Raw genomic sequence first — 26421 nt, 5'->3', positions numbered from 1 at the left:
TCATCCGCATTTGTTAAAAGTTAATTTGCCAGTCATAAAGAGATCTTTCATTGGCGGAAGGGCAGGTATTACACTAAAAGAAATCCTGTGAACAAATTAGACAGCAAACTGTACTAATAATGGTGCAGATACACCATTATTTACCGACACCATTGTTTAATCTGACTTTTGGTAATTTATGACATTATAAGGGACCAATATCAAACAAGAGACGCCAGAAAAAAAATTTAATGCACTAACAATTGTTTTTTAAATCCCGTGGTAGTCATCTTGTTCCTCCTCGCTCCACAGAGTCACCATCCCCATGCCACATTACTGCAACTCCTCTGAACGACAGTAGCTTGGAGGTTCGGTGGGTGGCTCCAACTGATGCATCTGTGAGCAGCTATGTGGTGGAGTGGTTTGCGGTGAGAGAGAAAAATAGCAGCACGCTATACTGGGAAGAGCTGAATCGCTACCAGACATCGCTGGTTATCACAGGTAATCCTGTAAAATACAACTCTGCCTGTTTAAAACTGCGGCGCCATCAATCTTAATATCCACTTATCAAGATGATGATTTATGAGGAAGACACAGAGCAGAGAAGTAAAGTGTATTTCACGTTTAATCTCTTTTCAGAGGGATTAAAGCCAATGGAGCGTTATGCTGTTTCTGTGAGAGCCGTGTATGGCGAACGAGGAGCGGGGAAAAACACAACGCTCTACACGTACACACGGCAAGGAAGTATGTAGTCTGTGCAACACTGCAGTTGTTTCATGCTGAGCTTTAAAGTAGCCTTTCAACCTCGATGTGATTGTTATTTGGCTTTTGAGGGTTGTGTATTTTTCTTACTGTGAAAAATACAGTAAGAAAAATAAAATACACAATGCTTCACAATTTCCCCATCGTGCGTGTGACTGCTACTCTCAAGGTCGTCTGTTAAAGATGAACTTTTTCTTTTTTTAAACGAATAATTTCGCTGATACAAGGGCGAATTTCAAGTTGGCTCAAGCTCCACCTCTTAAAAATGTTCTTGCAAATTAGTTCCTAATATTCAAAGTAATCCAACTAACAACTGAAGTAGACTCTTTTACAAAATTGTGCAATTCATGTGGACAATGAATGAATAGTAGAAATATATATAAATAGTTGAATGGCAGCATTGATGCTTAAGATGAGTTGCACTATAATCTCTGTGCATTATGAAAGCCAATGACTTCGTGTTGTATGTCATGAAAACCATCATCACGCCATTGCTGATAAGGATGGTAAGGCTAATTGCAACACAAACAAGTCACTTTTAGCTGCCGTTTTAATTCTTGTTTTTGTTGGCTGAATCTGTGTTGGTGCTGATTAAGTCGTGACAGTGATCTAGTGAGCTCAACACAGCATATTTTTCATTAAAAATAAATAAATAAAAATCTCCCAGTCCACCTTTACATATAGATAGGGTGATTAGACCCCAACAAACTAAATGCGTAGCAACAACAATGTGCAAACAGTTTTTGGATGTAGGCAGATGTGTTATATTTGAATGTAGCTTTGGCTTACAATTTTATGGCATGCACACTTCATTTCACATTTTCCCTTCGTGCAAAATTAGAAAAATAACAATAGCAAAAAGGACAAAAACTCTGTTTTTCTGAAAATAGAGTTTCCATCAGATTCATTAAAATCTGCAAAGCTTGTGACTTTATGGTAATTTGCAACTTTCACTGATTGGCTTCACATTAGATAGGCTAAAACTTGATTTCATTATAATAAAAAGGCAGACATTAGAAAAGTGCATGTTCTGCAGAGCCAGTCAAAATGAGGGACATTGTCTCAAGATGCTGAACAGGGGTAAATGGACTGGTTCTTATACTCTATCTGAACACTCAAAGAGCTTTAAAAGAATAGAAATGCTGCGCACTGTCACGGAAGGAGGTCACCTACTCGTGGGCAAGATGATATCATCTCAGTTTCCTGGTGCAAACAATTTAATCAGATTGGATGGTGTTGGGAAATAAGGGTATAGCCTTTTTCTTACAACATGTGGTTTAGTTATCATCGCCATCATCGCACTGCCTGCTTTCGTTTCTGTCCGCACAGCACCCTCAGCTGGTATTGACGTAAAAGTGCAGCAGATCTCAGGCGGCATGGTGGAGCTCACCTGGAGTCCTGTACCTGTGGAGCTTCTTCGTGGTTTCCTCCGTAACTACACTCTGTACTACAGAACCAGAGACCAGCCCGCAAGGAGTGAGTCCCTGACACACATATGAAGACACACCTTTACTTTATACACAGCCGCACAAAAGTGATCAGCAACAAGATGAAAATGGCCTTACATAGTATCTGATTTTTGTTTCATTTCACTCCAACAAGCTGCAATTGTGTTTCAGTTTAACATCCAGCATCTACTTGGCAAACATAGATTTACTGATAATGGCAGACTTTTTCATGAACTTGGCACATTTTTAGTGACATTTCCAAACTATAATAGTAAAAAATGTTGTGAAATGTAACAGCATATCAACCATCAGGGTGATCATTTTTGCATTACTTTGGTTTGTGCATTTGCACAAACCAAAGTAATGCAAAAATGAGGTATTTACTAAACCTACTAAACATCGGGATGTTTTTATTGTCACCATTAGCACGTTAGCATGCAGACATTTAGTCAAATCACCGCTGTGGCAGACTCCAGCTTCACAGGTGCTTTATATTGTAAAGACCCTATACTTGTTATTTTTAACAACTTCATCCCTGTAGAAATGAGTCAGCAGTTTATGAGTACTTCATTGTACAAAAAAAGAACGTGGTCCTGAGCAATAGTTCTCCATATTTGGCTGCAAATTGGCTGCTTTTTACAAATTTTAAGTTCGGTCCTATGTTTTTTTTATATTAATTTCTTTTTGGTATTGTTTCTCAAGCCATTTAATGCTTTTTTCCCCATTTCGTTATTTGAATGTAAAAAAAAATGCCAAAGAAAACACAGTCATAAAATAATTTCTTTGCACCAACAAGGTGATCTCCTAAGAGGTATTAGCTGAAACTTTTGCATATTCTCAGAAAAAGGAGAGTGGGAGAGAAACCTTTGCATATTCTGGCATGATGTGCAGTGTGTCCTTGGGCATTTGAGGCAGCTGGACAAAGGAAGGACAAAAGAAGATGTGGCAGGCCAAAAAACCAAATGCTATCTACAGGAGATGAGCGGTATTAGTTTCGGTTCAACTGGTCATCAAATCATATTAAGAAGTTCAGGAGAGGTATAACAGTGAGTGTCAACAATCATCTGTAAAACACAGGAGGCTCTGTCACGGGTTGAGGCTGTATTTTAGCCCAATCTCAACGAGATTGATGAAATTACACAGAAACTTAAAGTCAGATTTTGATCTGCCTGGAAAGCATCTGATTAGGTGTCTTCATTTTGTCAATATGAGAAAAAAAAACCTCACACTGCCAGTGCAATATAAACATTCTTGGATAGAAACCCCCCCCCCCCCCCCCCCTCCCCTCCCCTCATAGTGGCTTCCCCAGAGCCCCGACCTCAACATTTACATAGATACTGTATTTCCATGTCTGTTTGCATATGTTTCAATAAATTGGTGCACCTGCTTCCCGTTTTGGTAGCAAAATAAAAAGAAATGAGGGGTAAGACTTTTTCACAGTACTGTAAACTACCATAATCACGAAACAGCCACTCTCGAATTTACACAGCAGAAACACGACTAACAATACTAAACCTTTACTATGCAGCAGTCTGAGCCACTTCATGTCCTCAGACTCATAAAAAACACGCTACGATGCAAAAGGATATGTGAAGCATAGATGAAAAACTACAGATTAAAAACATCATGCATTTTTTTTTAAACACCGCTTTATTAAAAGCAATCCTTTTGGAAGTGCAAGGTTAGACCGACTTGTCTTTGTTTTCCTTTGAGGATGAAGTTAACCGAGAGAAAAGGGGTAAAAGGCTTGATGTTTGTTTTTCCTTCCATTTGTTATGACTTGATGGATCGCCTGCCTTATCACATTTTGCCAATTATAGCTTCTCATGTATATTTAGGTGTTTTTGTGCCTGGTCACGCTCGCAGCTACACGCTGCAGAATCTGTCACCCGGTAACTACGCCATCGTCATGCTGGCCAATACTGAGGCTGGTGCCGGAGAAACTGGGACCATGGCTAATGTGCACATACGTGAGGACAAACTTAAATGAACCTTAAAAGTAAAAAAAAAAGAAAGCATAAAACACACACACACCTTTATATTTAACAACTTTATGTGTTTTTGAAGGCTCTGAGGACATCTCGGTAGTGATGTATGTGGTCGTTCCACTCGTGCTGACGATATTGGCACTGATACTGATGGCCTGCCTAGTACAGCATGGAATGTAAGATATCCATTTAAATATCTATCTTATACAAACATATAGCTATTGCATGCAAAGCCTTGAGATGAATTTTTACGTTTTTTATTTACTTATTTATTTATATTTTCTGTGATGTTTAGTGTGAAAGAGAAGCTGTGTAAAGATGTCCCTGATCCTTCCAACAGTAGCTTGTCCCACTGGGCCCCTAAAACTACCTTGGAGGTAAATCAGGTTTTTTCAGCCAATCACAATAAAACCAATAATCAATTGATCCTTCTTTCATGTATTGTTTGAGTTGCAAAAGCCTGACATTTGTTCTGTTTGTTCTATGGAGCTTACCGCTATTCAAAAGGGCAGACTTTATTGTACCAATCTGTGGCTGCAAATACTGTAAAGCAAATCACGGGTGTTAAATAATGTTTGATGAGAAAAAATATATGCTGCCCAATTAGTTGAAAGTGAAAATACCCGTTGTCGATCCATTTTAAGGCTACTGTCAGTGGGAACCAAGCCACATAATGCAAAGTGCCAAGAACTGCAATTCCTCAGATGGCCACTTGAGGCTGTCTCCCAAAGTGGGTCATTGGAGCCAAGCTGATAAACTCTCTGGTCGGTCACTTGTGAATTCAGAATTCAGACAGAGAAAGCAGTCTGTGCTTTTTTGCCATTTTTACAGTTCTTGTTCGTTCTGTTTTAAAATTCTAAAGTACGGTGCTTAGCAGTGGCAGTGCAAAGAGCTTGGAATAGAGATAGCATGTCTGACTTCATTGCTTTTTCCCCCCACAGAGTATGAATCCTCTTGTGCTGCCGGAGAAGCCTGCAGTCAAATACTCTGAAGTCATTGTGCTTGGTGAGCTGGAGAACTCCAGCCTGGATCAGGACCACAGCTATCAGGGTGTCTGTAATCTGCGAACATATTCCAGTCTCCGGTCTCCACTTGACATTAGTAGATCAGGGAAAACATTAACCAGAAGGTCTGCAACTGATCTTTCCCCCTGCTGCTCAGATTACTCCAGTGTCATGTTATCCAGACCGCTCCAGAATACTCCCGGGCCTCTTGTACACCTCTCCTGTGACCAGTACGACTGGCAGACAGCTAACGTCAATGATGCTAAGTTGCAGCTAGGTGGAGCCAGCGAGCCATCTCAGTCACAGCCCAAGGATGAACAGAAAACCTTGCATCATTTTCTGCAGCACCATCACATCCCCGCTTCCTTCTCTGACTTAAGCAGTATATCTTCTTCCGCTGTTTTACCTTCTCACACAACAGAAATCAGTTCCCTCAAGCATCCTTTTTCTCAAAGCAGCTTTAACTCATTGATGCAGTCTAACAACATCCGTCATCCCAGTGATTCTTCAGATAATTTCACAACATCATTTTCACAGTTTCTCCCTTCTATCTTTGTGGATTTCTCCTACTGTCCTGTGGAGTGTGATCCTTACATTTCGTCAACGATTTAGTGTCACGAAAGGGAAGTACATAATATTTATTCATCAAAAATGTCATTATTGTGTTTTATTTATATGTAAAGACACATTCATGCATCCACCTTGTGCTTATCCAGTTGCCGGGGCGAGTGTTGGAACCTATTCCGGCTGTGTCATAGGACAAAAAGACAGGGTAAACCCAGTACAGGTCACCAGTCTAACCATTTACACTCATGGCAAGTTTAAAATCACCAATTAACCTAACCCCATACATATCTCTGGGAGTAAGCTGGAGTATCCAGAGAGAACATACAAGCTTCATACAGAAAGGGCCCAGGTAGCCAGTGGACTTTAATCCAAGGAACTTCTTTCTATGAGGCAAAAATGGAAACCACTGCACCACCTTGCTGTCTCCTAGTCATAAAATATGGAAAAAATGTTGTTGTTGTTTTTTAATTTTTGTAGTCAAATGATTTCAAAGTCAGGATGCAGTAACTGTAATTAGTAAGGTCGGCTGACAACAGTCCAGTTAACATTAGCCCCTTTCATGCAACTGGGAATTCTCCAATGATGGGAATGTTCTCAAGCTTTGGCTGGGGAATCTTTCCCATCAAAAAAGATGTGAACAGGAATCAGTTGCCATTGACATTTGACATTTAGGGAAATGCACTTATACGAGTTCTTCCTAAGAAGGAGATGAGAATGTGGATACCACTTTTCTACAGTAAATGTGAAGCTATACTCTGCAGAAGCATAGAAAGTGAAAACAGGGGGTAACAGCTGGCCTGGCTCTGTAAAGAACATCTTTTTTTATTTGACAAGATAAATATGAGCAGTCAAAGGGAGGATGGATTATTTATATATATATATGTAAACACACTCATTTGTGATTGGTTGGTTACTTTTTTGTATATGTTTTGAGGCATTATGAAGTTTTTTTTTCTCATCTTACTAATATACACGCCGCATGTTTTGGCTGTCAGTGCTGAGGAATGTTAACGCAAACTGCTCCCTGTATTTTAATGATGTTTGACTTGGCTGTTATTTTTCTATTTTTAGTGAAGTGATTTATTCTTGTTGCTTATATAGTTGAAATCAGGTATCTGAAAGCTTTATGTGTGTGCCTATGAAGAAGAAAAAAAGCATACACTCACTGGGCGCTCTTTTAGATACACAAGTTCAACTGGTTAGTCTATTTAGCCAGTTCGGTACATTTAGACACATAGATGATAATCTTCTGAAGCTCAAAGTGAGCATTAAAATGGGGAAGAAGGGAGATTCAAATGACTATGGTTATTGGTTTTAGGGTTGGGCTGGTGTGAGTATTTCCAAAACTGCTGATCTATTGAGATTTACAGAGAATGGTCCAGAGAAAAAGAAAAGCAAAGAAAATATCCAGTGAGCAGCAGTTCTCTAGGTAAAAATGCCTTGTTGATGCCAGAAGTCAGAGGATACTGGTCAGACTGCTTTGAGCTGACAGGAAGGCAACAGCAACTCAAATAGCCACTAATTAGAACCAAAAAGCATATATCTGAATGCGCAGATGTTACGCCTTGAAGTATGCATCATACCTCAGCAGAAGACCACATGCCGTGCCAAAATGTTGCCTAATCTGATGAGTTTTGTGAGATTCACATGGTAGCATCAGAATTTGGAGTAAGAAAGATAAAAACATGAATCATTCCTCCATTATATCAACAATTTAGCCTGGTCATGGTGGTCTTACGCTTTTTTTGGCACACTGCGCATTGTTTAATTACCACCTGAATATTGCTACTGACGACATCCATCCTTTTATGACCATCTTCTGGTGGCTGTGTCCAGAAAATAACATGCCGTGTCAGAAAACTGAAATCATCTCAAACTGATTCCTTGAATATAACAATTAGTTCACTGTACTTAGGTCACATTCCAGTAGAGAAGCTTTTGATGTAGTGGAATAAAAGATTAGCATCATTGGATGTGCAACCAACAAATCTGCAGCAGCTGTGTGATGCTCTCACGTCAGTATGGCCCAAAATGTTTCCAGCACTTTGTTGAATCTAAAGACCAAATGAGGCCTAACCCAGCACTAGCAAGGTGTATCTAATAAAGTGCCCAGTGAGTGTATATATATATCTATATCTGTCTATCTAAGTAGGAAGATATAGATTTAGTTATATATATAAAAAGGACTTGAACTAGTTATAAATACTGTGAACAAAGACTAACTAGACTGTCCATTAACAGCATTTCTTTCTGGTTTGTTACAGCTAGTCTAGACTCTTCTGCTACATGTTACCTATTTTCTGTTACACGCCTGCAGTTTGGAAAGTGGGCTCATGTTTTAAAAATGTACATGTCTCAGAGTCAGACCCCTCAAAATGCTGCTGCTGACTTGAGTTTATCGTTACAGTAGAATGAGCCATCTTTGTAACTGTGAATACTTCCGAGCTGAGTTTGTATTTGGTTTACATAATTTGTACGTTGTGAGAATTAAAATATCCACTTCAATGTATGAACCAGAATTTCAAGGGTAAAATATTAAATTTACTGTGTGCTAATTCTGTGTTTCGATTCATCACTCCAACAAAATATATATTATAGGCTATATATATATATATTCGTTTTCAGCAAACCACATTATAGTTACTATAAAGGAATCTTTATTTAGTCTGTGTGTAAATTGTGTGTAAAATTAAAGAGACTAACTGAAATTCAGCCATTACGACAAGCAACGAAAGGCAAGAACATAAAAACAGAGATAAGAAAAACTTATTAGGGCCGAATTGTGAGATGGAAGCTTGTTCACATTAATGAAATTAATATTTAATTGTATACATTTTGATAATATAAATCACTCTGCAAGCAGCCTGCAAATCAAGCACGTGGTCAGAATTGTACACTTGTAACTATTTAAATAACAGCACTGTATCCTATTTTTGTGCTATACTTTACCTAAGTGACTCTCTGTTAGTGCGAAACCAGGCCAAAGTTGGGTGAAATCGCTGCACTCATTATTAGTTTGGAAAAATAAAAGGGTGTCATGATTTTATCCCAAAAAAAGTCTCAGCACTGGAGAGAACATTGCCGAACTTTTAATTACCCTGCAAACTAAGCAGAGAAAGGGAAAGCAGAGAGAAAGTCGGGGAATTTCCCTTTTTTTTCCAACATCAAGCGTTTTGGGACGATCAATTATCTGTTAGCTTTCTCTTTTTTTCTGTAAAGACAGACGCGCCCCCCGTGCGTAAAAAAGGCAGGCTAAACCAAAACGTGCTTCCTTTGCGACTTACCTGCCAACAGCGAAGTGTATAGAAAGACAGACGGACAGATAGACAGGCATAAAGGGAGGCGGGCAGGTAAGGATCACTGGAGGCGGAAGAGCGAGCAGGTTATTCTTTCCTGTTAGTACTTTGTCCACAGTTTCTCCAGGTGTTCAGTTTACAACCTTCCTGCCTGCTTTTTGTTTTTTTCCCCAAACGCGGTTTTTATTTATTATTTATAAAAGTGGCGAGCCGTCTGAAGAAGCATGGCAGAACATGGGAAGAAACTGATTCTGGTTGCGGTGGATATTCTGTGCGTCTTTGCTGGTAAGTGAAAACCCCCGTTCTGCCCTCCTCCTCCTGACAATATGGCTGAAAACGTGATTAGTTTCTGGACGTAGGTTATTGGCTGTGGTTTAATGTTCACTGGTGATTTTTGTATGGACGGAACAACAGCATAGTAAGTCCACATTAAAAGTTGAATGGCCTTCAAAGTGACGCACAGGGGATTGCACAACCGTACGCACAGGTCTGATTTATATATCTCTGGTAGATTACCAACATGTTGCTTCATGGGTCGCTGCAAGATTACAGAAACTTTTAACGCCCCTTTAAGATTTTACTCACGGATTCGGGAAAAACATCAGGACCATGACTGGCAGTGGTTTTAAAGTATGCAATACTGTTAAACTGTGCGAGTCGGTATCGGTCTCTACCTTGTTCGAACAAGCCAATAATCTTTCCCAGGACTGAGTGTGAAAGCTGCCTGGACTTCTGTTTATCTCTGGGTGTCACTGCACCGATTTCTTCACTGAAATGATCGGGGTTAAAATAGGACACGCGCTATCTCATATCACTGTCAGCCAGTTGGCGACACTTTGTGCACGTCAGTGTATGCGTGCGTGCATCTCTACCTCCCCTTGATTGCATTCATACTGCCAAGAAGTGCAGGGTTGTTCCTCCTTTAAAAAAAAAAAAAAAAAAAAAACCCAAAAACTTAAGGTTAAGAGGAAAAGCGAAGATCAGTGTCACTGAATATCTCTCTCTGACAGTTAAAATCCTGTCATGGGAACTGCTGAAAGGTGTGTTTATTTTTGCGTCTTCGTGTGTGTATGTGAAGAGGGTGGGCTCCAGAGACTGAATATGTCAGTCTTGAAAGACTAGAACCAAAATGGCTTGTTGCGACTTGCTGTGATCTACCACAAGGGCACAAATCCATTAATGAAGCTGGTATCTTCCAGCTGTTGGTGTCACACCTCTCACATTTTTGTCACCCTGACAGTTTGTACCACATGGTGGAAGAAGAAATCTGGACACTGATGTTGAATTCTCATGGTAGATTTTTCTGGAGTGAAATATGAGGGAGCAAGTGCGTGTGCGTGTGCTTTTTCAATGTATACATCCAATTGTGGACCCATCTGGTGGCTGAAAGGGAGGAATGATAACAATGATAATAACCATTCTGCATCCTGTGTGTGCGTGTTCGTGCGCGTGCCTTAAAGAAGTTCCTTGTAAAAAAAAAAAAAAAAAAAAAAACCTGGTGGGGTGAGCTGGTGGATCTTATTTCAATATTTCGCCATAGTCTTTTTCTCTTTGGCTGAAGATCTTATAAACATGTAGAATGAACTTTTAAAACATTGAATCATTCTGTTGTGAAATCCCAGATGAAGCCTTTCTCAGGTCATAATTATTATGATTAATGCTGACCAAGGTTTTTATCATTTTCCCTTTTCTCCTGCTGACTAATCATGGTATAAGGATGATTAGTCAGGACTGTGAAAGTGATTATGAATTCACATGAAAACATGGTTATAAATCTGCAGTCGGTTCAGGACTAAATGCATATAAAATGTGGTGACTAAACTAATAACACACAAAGACTGTACTTCTCATTTATTTATTGAACACAAAATGAATAATCCCCCACCACAGTCCAGCCTGCAGAATATAAGTAAACCTTTAAATACGAATTTATTAGAAACAACCTCAATTAGATATTTCCTCATAGGTGCTTGTGAGGCTCTCACAGTGAAGAGGAAGTTTTTTTTTTTCTCTCTTCCCACTACTCTCCTGAAAAAATAAACAGTGTTCAACATTCCTATGATTTATTGAGAAAACGTCTTCCTTCAAATCAAGCCTCAACATTTTAGTAAAGGTCAGCATTCAGACTTGGTGTTCCCCATTCATTCATGTATTTCTTTTTAACCATTTTGTTGCTGCATTGACAGAAACCTGTAAATGGTGTTTATGCAATATTCAAAACAGCCTTAAAACATGATGCTGCCTCCACTGTGCTTTAAAGCTAGGTTGAGGTATTGGTGTGTGTCAGATATTGTCTTGTGCATTTTCACCAAAAAGTTCACTTTTTTTCACCAAAAAGTTCATCCTCCCTGTACTGACTGGAACAGAAATGTTTTTAAAATTACGTAATCTGCCATTGGTCTGCGAGTGACTGCAAGTGTAAACTATTGTAATAAGGTTTCATCCTTAATTAGCTTGACTATAGAGGGTTTTGAAGTGTGTGCATATGTGTAATAGCGTACATGTCCAAATTAACTGATAGGGGTGTAAAATGCTGAACTGAATACTGAACATCCACCATTTTAACAGTATTTGACAGAATACAATGGGGAAAAAACTGAACGTGCACTCTATTAAACCTTCTGTACATACATATCTTAACGGATCCACATTCCTCCATTCGCTGACATTTTGTTTTGGCTGTTTACTACAAAGTTAAACTAATCCATCTGAAGGAAATGCCTGAACTCATTGCTTTTATCAGTGAAACTGTTGTAATGTTGTCTCACTTAAAACACTGTTTGTACATGAAGAGGATCTTGAGTTGTAGCCTTTCCAGCTGCCCGTCAGCAAGACAGCAAGAGCTATCCCAGCTGTTGCTGACCATGCAGCTTTTAGCTATCTACACGCTGCTTCGGTGGTTCTAATCACTTTTCCCCCCTCTCTAAAACCAAAAGAATATCAAAACTCATTCTCTGATTTCAGACTGAATCTGTTTCAGAAGCTTGAATGCATCAATACACATCCAGTCAATTTGCAAATAAAGGGGGAAAACCTAAGCTTTTGACCCCCTACAGTGAGGGGATCTGCTTTGTTATGCTGAGGAGGAATTTTGCTAGCATGATCTGGGTCCATCTAGTTGTCCCTTTTTAGAGGGAAAAGTCATTTCAAATCAATACAAAGTTGTTCAGAGTGATCACCTTTACCCCATCATCAAACACTTCTGTCCTGCTGGGGGTGGACTCTTACTACTACAACAACAACAATGCCCCCACCCATCTGCTGAGTCATACTGATATCCTCCATATCATTCAGCAGCTGAGAGGTTCTTTTAGCATCAAGAAGCTGATGAAAGCAGTTCATTTAAAAAAGTAGTTATTGCTGCCCATGAATTGGCAGTGGAATTTAAAGCCCATTATGCTATAGTGTGAAAAGAAAATCCACAAGTGGAAAACACTGCAGATGGTTCCCAGTATTCCCAGGAGTCAGCATCCCTGCAAAGTCACCCCAATGCCAGACCATGCTATGATCAGAGAGGGCAAAAATCCCATCTCAGACTCTACAGACTACAGTTAGCAAGGCAAATGATAAAATCCAGGACAGTACAATTAGAACAAGACTGAACGAGTATTGTTTATTTTGAAGAGTTGCCAGAAGGAAACCTTTTCTATGCTTGAAAGAAGCAAAACAAAAAAAACAACATGGTCACGCTTGCAGAGTTGCATCTGAACTTTGCAAACCAAAGTCTTGTCCAAGAACACTGGACAGCATACAAACTGTCAAACGTGGTGATGGAAATGTGATTATTTGGGTTTGTTTTGCAGCAAAAGGACCTGGGCACCTTCAGTCATTGGGTCCACCATAAACCCCTCTGCATAGCAAAGTACTCTAGAGCCATCTATCACTATAGAAACTCTAGAGTGAGGCCATCTATCTGATAACTAAAGGCTTGCCCAAACTGGATCATTCAACAGGACCCAGGCACAGCAGCAAAGCTACAACAGAGTGACTGAGCCATTGCAACACCTTGAGTCTTTTCCTTTTTCAAAGACCAGACCTTAACAAGACTGAAATACTGTGGGGAACCTTAAAATAGTGATGCACAGACTGCTCGAAAACCTCAAAGAACAGAAACAGCGTGGTAATAAAAAGTGTACCAAAATTCATACAGAAAATGATTACTTCACATTACTATGACTAAAGGTGGTTTTACAAGTTACGTGGGGTGTACTTCACTTTTCAAACTTTGCTTCTGCATTTTAGCTCAGCTTTTGTTCAATATGTAATCACCTAATATAAGTCATATACTGTTGTCTCGTGTTTGTTTGTTTTGTTTTACCCAATTTTTAAATTATTCTTTTCGTAATGTCCAAGTATGTAAAACTTTACATTTGACAGAGGGTGTATTTTTCTTTTCTTTCAAAAACCATTGGAAACCCAAACTTATTCAGTTCCCTACCACATAAGACTTCAAGCAACGCAAAGGCAGGGCAGATTTTTTTTTAGTTTTTATATCGATGACTTATGGTTTCATACCTAAATGTATCAGATGAAACTGAAAATGCTCATGTGATACCTTTAACACAGACTTACATTCTGTGTTTAATAAGCGTGAGCTATAAGGAACAGAAACTATACATGCTTTTTGTTTCTAGGGTCCGAAGCATAGAAGAGCTGCAGTATTGCGGAAATGACAGCCAGTGACTGACAACAGCTGTTTGGCTCGAGAGCTGTTATTTATATGCCATTTTTGACAATTTGTTGACATGTATGGGACACACACACAGTTGTTTTCATATCCTTGTGGGGACATCTAATTGACATAATGCTTTCCCTAGCCGCTTACCCTAACCATCAAAAATGAATGCCTAACCCTGACACTAAAACCACATTTTGAGTCTCAACGTGCCTTCAAACTCACGGGGACGTGGATTTTGTCCCCACAAATATAGTAAACTTCCAATTTTTGGTCCCCACAAAGATATGACCATGTTGTGTACAACACACACACACACACACACTGTATCTGCTTCTGCCAAATGCATGTCAGAGTCAAGTGGGAAGTGCTGACCTCTGCTCTCTGACATTCCTGCGTGAAAATGGAAGCGAGATATGATTGTTGTGTTGGCATACATAGTACAGGCTGTGTGTGCGTAGTTACATTGTCCTCCGTGGTCGTTTCATAAAGGAAGGTGTGTGTGTGTGTGTGTGTGTGTGTGTGTGTGTGTGTGTGTGTGTGTGAGCATTCTATTAAAAGGTCAAAGCCACAGATCTGTAAGATGAGAGGTTTACGAATGTGAACCAATAAACTATTGGCTTGGATATGATGCAAACTAAACTAAAAAGTGTAATGTAAATCAAACGCATGGTAAGAACAACCAATGGACAAAATTACCAGATTCTTATGAAGGTTTGACCTATGGGCAACAAAATCTAATGGCCTAATTCATGCTCTGTACTCTTCTTTTTACAGACAAGTTTAAGCAAGAAAAGAGGTGATTTTTTTTTTTTTTTTTTTTTTTTAAAAAAACAAAACGCTAAAAAAGCCACTAAAACATGATCCAACATTATTGCACTTGAAATAACCCTATGAAGTGATATAGTACAGGCTTTCAGTATGTGCTGTTCCTGGGAATTCCATCAGAAGATTAATCCCGCTTTTGTAGAAATGCACCGATTGTGAAATTGTGGGCTGATATCGATATGTTCAAATATTGGTATTTGGTACACACACAAGAGCCTGACTGATTTTTTTTTTTTTAAGACACCAATATTTGGTTATTTTAAAAATATAATATTCTGATATAGCCACTGATAGATAGATAGATAGATAGATAGATAGATAGATAGATAGATAATATATTTCTTTTTTTTGTCTTTCAGGTGCAAACAGATATAACATGGCAATTGTTATGCCTGGTTATTTATTTACTTGTGTACCCTGTTGCTGTTGGTCTTTGGCCGGCAGGGAGCTGCAGAGCACCCTCTGGTGGACAAACTAAGCAATGTTGAAGGGTGTTTCATATGCCTCTTCTGCATGTTTACAATACATTTTCATTTATTGGCTGTTAAAAATGGCTTAAAGCAGACGATAATATTGGTCTGCTGATAAATCAGTTGGCTTCTAGTACATATTTTTTGTGTCTTTGAAGAATATCTGAAATATCTAAATGTGACTGAGCACAGGAAAAACTTTTTTCAAACATTCAGCCAGCCAAAAACTGATAAATGATGTCCACTGACATTGTTGCAAATTAAACATTAATCAATCAGCCATATTGACCAATATCAGAATTTGGCCAATATGTATCATACATCCGTCACATGGCAGACAGTAAGTCTGGAGTCGATTTAATTTAGCACAAAGACTGGAAATGAGGGGAAACTGTCTAGCCTGACCCCGTCTAAAGCTAACAAAAGCAAAATTTTATCAGCTCTAAAACTCAAAACAGACAGTTTGCTATTTTCTTCTTCTTTTACAAAATAAAGCTTTTATCAGCCAGTGTTGTCTAGGACTTTCCCAGGAAAATCCCCAGCCTCACAGGAAGTGATCCACTTTCTCTGCAATTCCAGTTTTCCGGGTTTATGAAGGAAAAAAAAAACTGAATAATGCTGACTATTGCAGACAGACTGGATAAAAACATGAAAATGTTACAGCATTGGACTGCTGATTTCACACTGTTCTCTTGCTGTGCTGACTTCTTGGGAATGTATCGTAGAGAAAAGTAACAGCAATGAGAATTTGAAAAACTTGCCAATATAAACAAAAGTTAACAAGTTAAATATTGCTTTTAAGATCACCTCCACACAACCCCTGTTAGCTGACAAACCATGAAGTTACTCAGCAGGCTCACAGATCTCAGTCATCTGCTGAGATGTGCAGATACATGTTCACATACGTTGCTGTTAGTTGTTAGCCGTTTGTGGTTCTGTTCCCAGCAAATGTCTCAGTAGTTCAGTTCTCAAGATGAGCCACAGTATGGACTTCCATCACTTATCTTGAATGCTGAATAACAGGAACATTTTCCCCTTCCTGCTGGGTCAGAGGTCAAGGGGAAGTTGTACTTGTGTCTGATCCCAAATTCCATTATGTTTATTTTCTCAAAGTGGAATCGGGGTGCATGCTCGCCAGAAGGGATTATGAAAGCCTAAAACAATACTGTCTCTCCTTCCTTTTTTTGAATCTCCTGTGTTTTTTTTTTTTTTTTTTTTTTTTTTAAACTAAAGGCAAAAGTTATCAGAAACTTGGGAGTGTGTGTGTGTGTGTGTGTGTGTGTGTGTGTGTACCTCTTTTAGCAAAGAGATTTGAACAGTTATTACAGTGTTTGCAGCTGTAAAGGTTTATGGACAACATAAAACTCGACAGCTACATGTAAAATTTCGGAGTAGGATGATACAAACTTTCAGTTGACCAAATAACATTTTACTGCTATACTCAGATGGTTTCCTTTAGTTTAAAATAAAAAAGGAGGGAGAAGAGATCCAAAAAATAGCAACGTTTTATGATCTTACATTCAAAACTGGGTACATTTTATGAGTAAAATGCTTTGTTTGCAGTTTAGTTTTACTTTCACATTAAAAGAAAACAAAAACAAAACCTTGAGTTTACTTGAGTTTAAACATTAAAATAAGGAGGGAAATGGGTAACATGGAGATGAATGGAGGGGAAAAGTTGAAGAAAAAACCAAAAAAGCATAAAATGTTTCGGACAGCGCAACTTTATTGTTAAATATATGTTGCCGAAGTGCAACAAAACTGTACATAAAAGCTAACTTTTTTGAAATGGGAGATGTTTGATTATATAAAGTAGTAAGTAAGTAGAAGGAGCTAAAACCTGCATCTATTAAATTAACTGCTAGAATTGACGACGACCGCCCCAGTGCACGTTGGAGGTCACTGCCTGAAGGAGCCAACCATCATGCACAAAAACCAGAGAGTTGATCCAGGAGCCACCAAAGTGGAGCATCTTCTCCACTTGACTATGCCAATGAAATTCTCTTCATAAGTTATGAACAGGAGTGACAAACAACAATCTTGACAGAGGCCAACTCCCACTGGGAACAAGTTTGACTAACATCTGAAAGCACCATATAATTTGTAAGGTATTTGCTTGAGAACCCTAATAGTCAGACAGTCTCCTATGAGCAAGCACTTTGCAACTGTAGGGAGGAATAACTCCCTTTTATGTATATTGGAACTGAGTCAGATATTTTTGTCCTCAAATACAGCTAAGCTATAAAATTAAGACTCAGGATCTCAAGATTTGCTGTGCATGTAAGAACAGAGTAGGTAATACTGTTGATTACTGGAAGTACATAAAGTGTATAAACCTCTTTACTAATGATTTCTCTTCCAAGTACCAAGAAAGGGGGGGGGTAAATTAAAGAAATGAGATTGGAACCAGTTACTGAAACTCTGCTTAAGACCGGTGTCATTTTTTTATTGGACGTTAGAAGAAGCGGTGTATAAGGCCCAAGTGTAAATCAGTCTATAATGAGACGTTGCCTTGAAAGGGAGGCTCTCTTGGAGTCCTGAAAAGATCTCAAAATTGCACACAAAGAGGTGAAAAAGAACCCAGGAGTAAACACAAAACACTAATAAGCAGAAGCCTTTTTCACATGTCTACTCTAAGAAAATTGTTGAAAATAATTACGTTAATTTAAAGACACCACAAACATTATTGTCATTCCTTTAACCATTTAAATCCAAGAGTATCATATTTGATACATGGGTTTTTGAGACTTCTACATGAGTTTGCCCCCCACCCCCTTTCCCCCACAAAAAAAAACAACAAAAAATTGCGAAATGCTTTTATTTATTTATTTATTTTTAGAAATAAATTGCAAAACAAATGCAGGATGTGGCAAACATGATGCAAGTGAAAACTAATTTGCAAATTAATATAGATCATCGGAAGAGTCGATAAACACACAAAAAAATGTGTTGCAAGGCATTTCAGGCTTGCAGCTGTGAAGCATGGTGGAGGCAGCATCATGGTTTGTGGGCATACTTTGCTTCCTTAGAGCTGGTCATTGCAGTCATTGAGGAAACATCAATGACTTGAATTTCCAAGCTCTTTGATGGCATTTTAAAGGAAAAATTCAGGGAGGTAATCTATAGTCTGAAGCTTGGGAGAGGTTGGGTGAAGCAACAAGTAAATCAAGAGGCTGGAGTCCTGACGTCATGGTGCTGTCTTGAGGTATGTTCAAGCAAAACATACTGATGAATTGAAAGAGTTTTCTAGGCGTACTGGACGACAATTCATCTTTTTCACCGTGCTAGTTAAATAGGGAGCCAGAGGAAACGCCTACCGAAGGCATTCGCTTCTATAGAAGGTTCAACAAGTTATGCAAGACGGTTTAAATAAGACATTAAAAGCACATCTGTTTGGATTATTTTTCTAGTGAGATTGTTTTTCTAACCACATTTTACGAGTAGCATTTCCTACCTCAAATGCAAGAGAAGCCATCTATGATGACAACCACACTCAATGTTGGTGCTTATTTTATTGAGGTTTAAAGTTTTGTGATAAGAATGTGGGTTGCTAAACCATACAAGTAACCATGTAATTAATAACTAGAAAGAAAACAAAAGGTTGTTAAGCTCTTGAAGCGAGAAATGTCCTTTTACAGAATGAAGAATAAGAAATATAAAAATGTATTTAAACAATCCCTTTTAGGTATGCCTTACTTTTGCAAGTAGTTTTGGTGCATGAAAAATTTGATTTGGGATCAATTTGACCTAGACGCTAGCATGGGAGGCCGCCCTGCCAGCACAAGCCTACAAAAACATGTCAGGCCTTCTGTAATAACAGAGCCAGTCCAGATAATAGTTTCACCCCCAGCAACTCGGAGCAAGTCTGACTTGGGTTTCCTCACCAAATCTGTTAAGCAAGCTGACTAGTGGTTATCATGTATGTTTTTTAAGATCATTGCTCAACACATCTCCACCCTGGCAATGCGTAAGCCACTGGAGATTTGTGTCAAACAAATAGTCTCTTATCTAAATGTTATCCTTATGCTCTGCAGAATAAACAGTGGCTTGGTTTGACTTCAAAGTGGAGCTGAAAGCATGCTTGACCTACAGGAACAATGAATATGAGCGAAGGGAGAACTTTCATGAAAATAATTTCTCCTTAATGAGGAAACTGCTTGTCATCAAATATTATTAGCGGCGCTTGTTCAGACTTGTAACAAATGACAAATCCGGCGTTAGGCTATTTAGGTCAGGGAGACTTAAAGTGTCCCTTATATGGTGACAAAGTAGGAGGCGTGGCAGACCAATAGGTGTTTAAAGAGATAGACAGAAGAACAAAACGTACATGGTGACATGAGCAATTCAGTGTTACGTTGTTAAAAGATGGCCTACAAAAAGAGTCACTTCAGTGACCTGCAATCGTTTTTTGTGTTACTAAACTGCAGCGGAGTTCGAGATTTGTCACAAAAAGCATAACTTAAATGCTCGAATTATCTTCACCCATATGTTTATAAGCAGGTTAAAAGGCACTTTGACTTGTATGTGTTTGCTCTTTAAATTCCTTTGGTGTACTTTTCATTTATATATTTTAAGTCATATTTACTTGAACAGAACATGCCCCCTGTGGGCTGTGTTTTCATCAAACTGAATTGTACCTCATTTTGTGCAACCTTAGTATATAGTTACAGCTACAGATATGACATTGTGGTGCCATGTAACAGGGTCCAGCAGCTTTATGGTATAATAGTAGTGATGCACCATAAGGTTGTACCATAGTTTTCCCTGAAAGAGGCACAGCCCAGTTTGAACAAACATTGTTCAAACTATGCATTTACTAGTAGAACAACAGCATCTTACCTGTTTTTTAAATTTTTCAGCTCTTCATCACACAATTCTTGAACATTTGGCGAACATATAATTGAAGTAATCACACAACACTTAATACCTTCTTATCTGCAGACAGACCAATGTCCATCAACAAGGCTGGTATTAGCCCATATATCAGTGCATCCCAGGGTTAATCTTATAAATAATGAAGATCTTAAAGTTTGTGGAAGTACCAAATCTGTCATGCTTTGGGGAAATGTGTATAAAAGATGCACAAAAATCATCACAAACGGAGCCACATTCAAGAACTGTATGACAGGGGTAGTCGGGATGTGACACACATCCTCCCAAACAAGAATAAGACTACAACAAACATCTGCAGAAGGGAGTCTAGATAATTTCCATCAAAGTTTATCTGTGCTTTTAATGTAATCTTATGTGAATTGTCAGGCCCATACAGTAGAGGAAGGAAGCAATCTGTCAGTGGCGAGCAGCTCCACACCCATAAATATACAATAGTTTTTGAGCAAACAAACAACATTTATCCATCTCTTGCTGTTATTATATTCAGCAGGAAGCTCTTGAAAACAGGAAAACGATTTAAGTGTTGTGGGGTAGAAAGTTTCTGACATTAGGCCTTTAAAGTGGACTATTGTCCTGCTCTGATTTAGGAGACAGCTTTATGTCCTCCTGCAGATGCCCCACTCTTCGTCTTGTTTGCACAGACAGAAACTGCTGAAACCAGTTTTCTTTTTGTCCTTCGCAGCTCTTTATAGCTTTTATACATGTATGCATGGCTTGAAATAACCCATTTATATCTGTCGCTGGTGTGCATGAGCACGTGCGAATGTCTTGAGGTATGCAAGTGTGTGTCCCGCTCCGGTCGTCAGTTCCCAGGCCCCTCACATTGTGAACGCTGCCCTGGTGTCAAAGGTGTTGGCTGTGATGTCGCGTGTGTTGCCATGGTGACAGTCAGTTCCTCTACAGAGTAAACGCGACTTGTAGAGGTGAAGCCGTTGCCACCGATGACAAATTCATTTACCACGTAGCGCCGCGGCTTGTGCGCAAAGCCAAAAGATGAGTCCGCCAGTGTGTTTTTAGCTGTTTCCTGAGTTGCACCTTCACTGTGTAGTCACACTTTAAGACTACAGTAGTAATTTTCCAGTCTCTGCAAGGGTTTGCAAAAGCTCGATGAAAACCCCTCTACAGCAACATGCATCACCCCAAACCAGCCACAGTTTCCATTTTTTTTATTTTTGATATGGCTTTTTGATGTCACCTATTTTCTTTTATCTGGCCAATGTGAAAACCATTTGTGTGACCTTAAGTCACCAGGAAATCATAATAACATGAGAAACTTCTCTTGTGGTGAGAAAAGTGACTGGATTTCTGGTGCAGATTTAGAACAACAGCAGACAATGGGGGATTTATTTCAGTATAAAAATGAGTGTGTGCTGTTCATGCTTCCTATTCTTTCTTGCAATTGCAAGGACATTTTCACTGGAGCAGTTTTCACACTTCAACTCAATACAATATCAGGAAAATGAAATCATTTAAAGTTATCCTTTTTCCACACGCAGCACCCAACAGGAAATGCGTCATTACTACTGGAAATACTTAAATGTGGTTTAAGTTCAGCACACGTGACTACAGATAATCACTGTGAATACAATGAACAAGTAACAGTGCTATCTCCACTGCATTATTTGAGTTAATACTGTTTTGAGCAGTAGAAAGCATACTGCAATTTTAAAACAAAGCTCAAGGTGTATTCTCTCTCTCCCCTTCCCCCCCCCCCCCCCCCTTTTACAGCGGCTCTACCCTCAGCCATTCTCACATTGATGTTCAAGCCTTACCAGAGAGGAATCTACTGCGATGATCAGAGCATCCGTTATCCCTACAGGAGAGACACCATCTCTCATGGGACGATGGCTGCAGTCACCATCACCTGCTCCATAGTCATTGTAAGCCCATGTGTCTGATTTGGCTGAGCCCCTAGTTACTGAAAAATAAGACTAACCTTGTGTCTTTCTACAGGCAATCTGCAAAGAATCTTATTTTCCAAATAATAAATCTTGGCCCCTTCCTTCCACAGATCACAACAGGAGAGGCCTACCTGGTGCACACCAATCGTCTGCGCTCCAATTCCCCATTCAACCAATACCTGTCAGCTCTCTACAAAGTGGTGGGCACCTACTTGTTTGGAGCCGCTATCAGCCAGTCGCTGACTGACTTGGCAAAGTTCACCATTGGCCGTCCTCGTCCAAACTTCATAGACGTTTGCAAGCCAGTGGTCTGTAATGGATACATGTTGGAGATCAAGTGCAACGGCAGCCACCGCAATGTGACTGAATCCAGGTGGACACTTTACGACACCTATCAGATTTGTTATGTGCAGTGCAAAGAGCTAGGAGTAAATGGATGATTTGAAAAATGCCATGAATTTTCATCCCTTTGGATGTGTGAGCTCCTCAACCTATTTCTAAGGCTGAGCCCAGCCACTGTACAGAGGAAACTCATTTTGGCAGCTTGTATTACTCTTTGAGTCATAACCGGGATTTCATTCTGGCTGGGAAGCAGATGGACTGGTAAATCGAAAGCTTTGCCTTTCGGCTTAGCTTATTATTTCTTTATTACTGCTGAGGCCGCTTCAGTCCTCAATCCATTTTCCCATCACTCATGAATAAGATCCCAAGATGTATCCTGGTTTGAGGCAGCCTCTCTCTTAAAACCCCAACTTACTGACAGCTTAGTTTAAAATCTTTAAGATCTGCTCTCTCCATGGACTGATTTACCAAGTTTGACCTTATCAGTTTTATAACTGAAAAACTATTTAGATTAGCAATAACAGGTTTAATTTCATCTCGTCAGTGAAATATAATATAATCAATATAAATATAAAACTCGAATATCTCTTTGGTTTCTGCTGGAGTGTTGGAGTGTCCACACTAATGTATACATGAGGAAGTGGATACTATCAGTATTATCAGGTTAAATTTAAATAGACTGCAACGTGCATGTTTCCATTTCCTGGATGACTGTTTATTTGTTTAGTTTGGACGTAATACCCAGAAATAAAAATATTCAAAAATGTCGGCTGCAGATTGCCCAAACTGTTAAGATTGTTTACCTTAGATTAAATGGTAAACAAACTGATAAGTAGGCCTAGTTTTAATGCTGGTTCCCATTCATATTCACTGAAAACCATTACTAATGCTGCCATTTTGCTCCCTAGGTTATCGTTCTACTCCGGACACTCGTCCTTCGGGATGTACTGCATGATCTTCCTGTCGGTGAGTGTGTCCTCATAGCGTGAGACTTTCTGCAGCTCTGAAATGGCTGTTTACCAAAAAAACACACATGACTAAGCCAAACAGGAGAATGTGGTCGACACAGACCAAAAAAAACACCATTGTTGCTATACCACACGTGGCACAATGGCCGGAAGGTGACAGATTTAATGGTTTGATCCCTGTTAGGGGTTTTCAGGAGTGAATTGTGAGCTGCTCAAACTCCACAGGAATCAGCATTCTGCATTTGGGGGGGCTGGATGGATAAAGTGGGACAAATTTTAGATTTAAAAAAAGTGTATAAATATTTTTTAAGGGGGGAAGTCAGGAAATTTGCTATAGGTAAATGGCTCCGATCTTAACCTTAATCTTGTTTTGTTTTTTCCCACAAAAAAAATGGTTCTTTAATGTGCGCAACCTTCGAGCTGAATTCGAATCTGTACTTTTGTGTGTAAAGCTCTATGTCCAGGCCAGGATGCAGGGGAAATGGACGAGACTGGTTCGACCCACCATCCAGTTCTTCCTGGTGTCGTTCTCTCTGTATGTGGGATACACGCGCGTCTCTGACTACAAACACCACCCGGGCGACGTCGTGGTGGGACTGCTGCAGGGCGCTCTCATCGCTGTGCTCACAGTGAGTGCATTTCTGCGTCACGTTTATTGATGTTTATCATTAAAGCTGAGGACATTTATACGATTATATAAGGTGAAAACTGAAATCCTCTATTTTTAAAGTGTTGATAAACATATTTTTCCACTTTTGAATCATTACTTCTGAATCCAAAGGCTGGCTGAGCAGCCTCTTCCTAAAGTAAAATGGTGTAGATTGACAAGTACAAAGACCTAATGAGGGATTTTGGTGAGTTTTGCCAGCTTTCAGGTTGGCAAAGAAGTAGTGGGACCCACTTCTTGAGTTTCTTGGACTTTCCCACTGTTCTGAGTATTGATCAGTCCAATCCAGGGGTGTCGAACTCCAGGCCTCGATTGCCAGTGTCCTGCAGGTTTTAGATCTCACCCTGGATCAACACACCTGAATCAAATGATTAGTTCATTATCAGGCCTCTGGAGAACTTTAAGACATGTTGAGGAGGTAATTTAGCAATTTAAATCAGCTGTGCTGGATCAAGGACACATCTAAAACCTGCAGGACACTCGAGGCCTGGAGTTGTCTACCCCTGGGCCAATGAATGCAGCTGAATGCAGCAGAGCCTTTTAATGATGGCAGAGAGGAACAACCACTTGCAGTTAATCGTGATTGCCAGGGAGAGGCGAGAGCTCTTGACCTTGTTAAGACATTGTAGAACCAAGGGGGAAAAAAATCCAAACTAAAATTAAATTTCTGCAACCATCTTTAATGACTTTTTTAAAGCCATTAAAGATGTACCCTGGAAAAAGTTCAAGTAGCTTAGCTTGCACAACATCATGATCATCCCTGTAAGAATCCCATATGGAAAAGATATATATAAATCTTATAAAGTTTTTATCTGTCTTGTATGAAACTTGTATGAAAAGCATACAAGAGTGAAAACACATAAGATCCCTTGAAAAATTATATAATGAAACTTGTATGTTTTGTATACTTACTAAAAAAATATATGAAAGTAATGAGAAAGTGGCCACTTTCATGAGTAAATCATATGTTTTTACTATTTCTTTTCCATATGGGATGGGCTGCAAATGACAATGGTTCATGCCATAAATGTGACTTACATTTATACTTGGGAATAGCACCTGGCTATTGCAAAGAACACCTATTGGCGTTTTGAGGCTATAACTGTTAATTGTGTGTTTGTGACTTTACTCTGTGGTATAATATGAAGCTGAATCCCAACATCTAAAAGGTATAATTTAGACCGACTGCTGAACTATTCATTTACAGTGTAAAGCAGTAGCGTCAGCTGTAAGCAATGCTAACGCTTCTATTAAGCAACGTAATAGCCTATAATTGTTACTGTGTTTGTTCCCAAAGGTCCGATATGTGTCCGATTTCTTCAAGCAGCGCCCTCCAGTTTCTGAGCCGCAAACACCAGAGACTGAACAACTCGAATGTAAACCGAGGCCTTCAGATTCAGAACACAGAAATCACAGCTACAGCGGATCAGTATGAGCGCACCACCCTACAGCTACTCTCACCAGCCCGGCCCTCGCACTCTATAACAGCAGCTCCGTTATCAAAGAACGTGCACAGAAGAAAAAAACAACGAAAGCAGCAGAGCACAGTCTGCTATTAGATCTCCCTAACACTTTCACAGCTATGAAAACTCCAGGGCCTCTATAAGTTTGTGTTTATATGCTGCAAAGATGTGATTGAGTTGTTTTTTTATGTTTTATAATGAGTGGGTTTTGTGAGTTTTTTTTTTTCATTATGTTCATTTTTTTAAAATTTTCATAATTATTTCTTGCAGAAAGATTCAGATTTGTCTGAGAAATTGATGCTGTGAGTCAAACTTAAGAGTGACTGACAGTTGAAGAGATCGGTCCGATTTCAATTCCAAAGATTTTGTTCTGCCCTTGAATGGAAGAACCGATCCTTGGAGGCTGAATAATGTTATACACTTTGCTACAGTCTGATAAGACTGATGTTTTACCTACTCTCGAGCTCGACTGCCTCTTTGTGACACCCATTAGTTTTGTTGTTTGTTTTTTTCTACAGACATCTCTTTATTGTCTTTAAAAGATATGCAAGTGTAATTATGGAGTGCTTCCACTGACATAATATACATACAGGATGATTTGTAGCACTAACACTTTTTAAAAAAAAAAATCTATATCTAATAAATTGTGCAATTGTTGGTTTTTTTTTCAAGAATGTATGACCACTAATTTACTGAAGTTATGGCGATATTGTTCCTTCTGTCACTTTTTCTCAGACTTGAAAGGGACGGCCAAGGACAAATGGAGATGTTCCTGAGGCATCTTCATCCTATAACCTTCCTCTTTTGATACAAAGTAAATACACCTTCATGGACCTTTTCCTTCCCCATTTATAACAACGTGTGTAACCTATTGTGAAATTGTACATAATGTAATCACTTACTTCCTTTAGCCTTCAGGGTGTTTTACAGTTTTCCATAAATACTTGCCAGCATATTCACCTTCCGTGTATGATTATTTTATCAGCATGAAGAAAGGCATGCAAAGCAGTCTTTTGTGTGGATTCCCACAGAGAGAATGCCTTCTTTTTAGTTATTTCCATTGAGCTATTCTCTGCTGCATTCTTAGCGAAAGCTCTGTACAACACAGTGACGCAGGGTTCAAGTCAGAACCTGCAGCTCACGGCCCTTTCTACCAGAGGAATGAAGCTG

At 39.3% G+C, this 26421-nt stretch overlaps 2 protein-coding genes across 3 annotated transcripts in view; both read left to right on the top strand.

The window, feature by feature from the left end:
- LOC309695452 (interleukin-6 receptor subunit beta) overlaps window positions 1–8303 on the top strand; it is a 22111-nt gene extending 13808 nt beyond the window's left edge. The window contains exons 11-17 of one of the 2 annotated variants that reach the window (XM_082516115.1): window positions 292–480; window positions 619–723; window positions 2071–2217; window positions 4028–4159; window positions 4257–4353; window positions 4473–4554; window positions 5119–8303. In XM_082516115.1, coding sequence (XP_082372241.1) covers window positions 292–480; window positions 619–723; window positions 2071–2217; window positions 4028–4159; window positions 4257–4353; window positions 4473–4554; window positions 5119–5793 — 1427 coding nt within the window. In that variant the 3' untranslated portion in view covers window positions 5794–8303. The other variant, XM_082516116.1, reaches the window with a different exon arrangement.
- A 676-nt stretch (window positions 8304–8979) lies between these two features.
- On the top strand, window positions 8980–26204 carry LOC309695058 (phospholipid phosphatase 2-like). The gene is made up of 6 exons (XM_082515455.1): window positions 8980–9329; window positions 21639–21790; window positions 21922–22184; window positions 23062–23119; window positions 23574–23750; window positions 25086–26204. Exons 1-6 carry the CDS (start codon window positions 9269–9271, stop codon window positions 25221–25223), a joined length of 849 nt encoding a protein of 282 aa, XP_082371581.1. The 5' UTR covers window positions 8980–9268; the 3' UTR covers window positions 25224–26204.
- Window positions 26205–26421: the final 217 nt, after the last annotated feature.

The sequence above is a fragment of the Aulonocara stuartgranti genome (genome assembly GCF_965226115.1).
Source record: "Aulonocara stuartgranti genome assembly, chromosome: 19".
Taxonomy (NCBI): Eukaryota; Metazoa; Chordata; class Actinopteri; order Cichliformes; family Cichlidae; genus Aulonocara; species Aulonocara stuartgranti.
Note: the sequence above shows the minus strand (reverse complement) of the source record. Positions and strands in the feature narration are given on the sequence as shown.

Excerpts from the sequence above, each read along its gene's own strand:
- LOC309695058 (XM_082515455.1), top strand. The coding sequence starts at position 9,269 with ATGGCAGAACATGGGAAGAAACTGATTCTGGTTGCGGTGGATATTCTG. Across the intron at positions 9,330-21,638 it reads TATTCTGTGCGTCTTTGCTG|CGGCTCTACCCTCAGCCATT; the intron begins GTAAGTGAAAAC and ends CCCCTTTTACAG. Across the intron at positions 21,791-21,921 it reads TCACCTGCTCCATAGTCATT|ATCACAACAGGAGAGGCCTA; the intron begins GTAAGCCCATGT and ends TTCCTTCCACAG.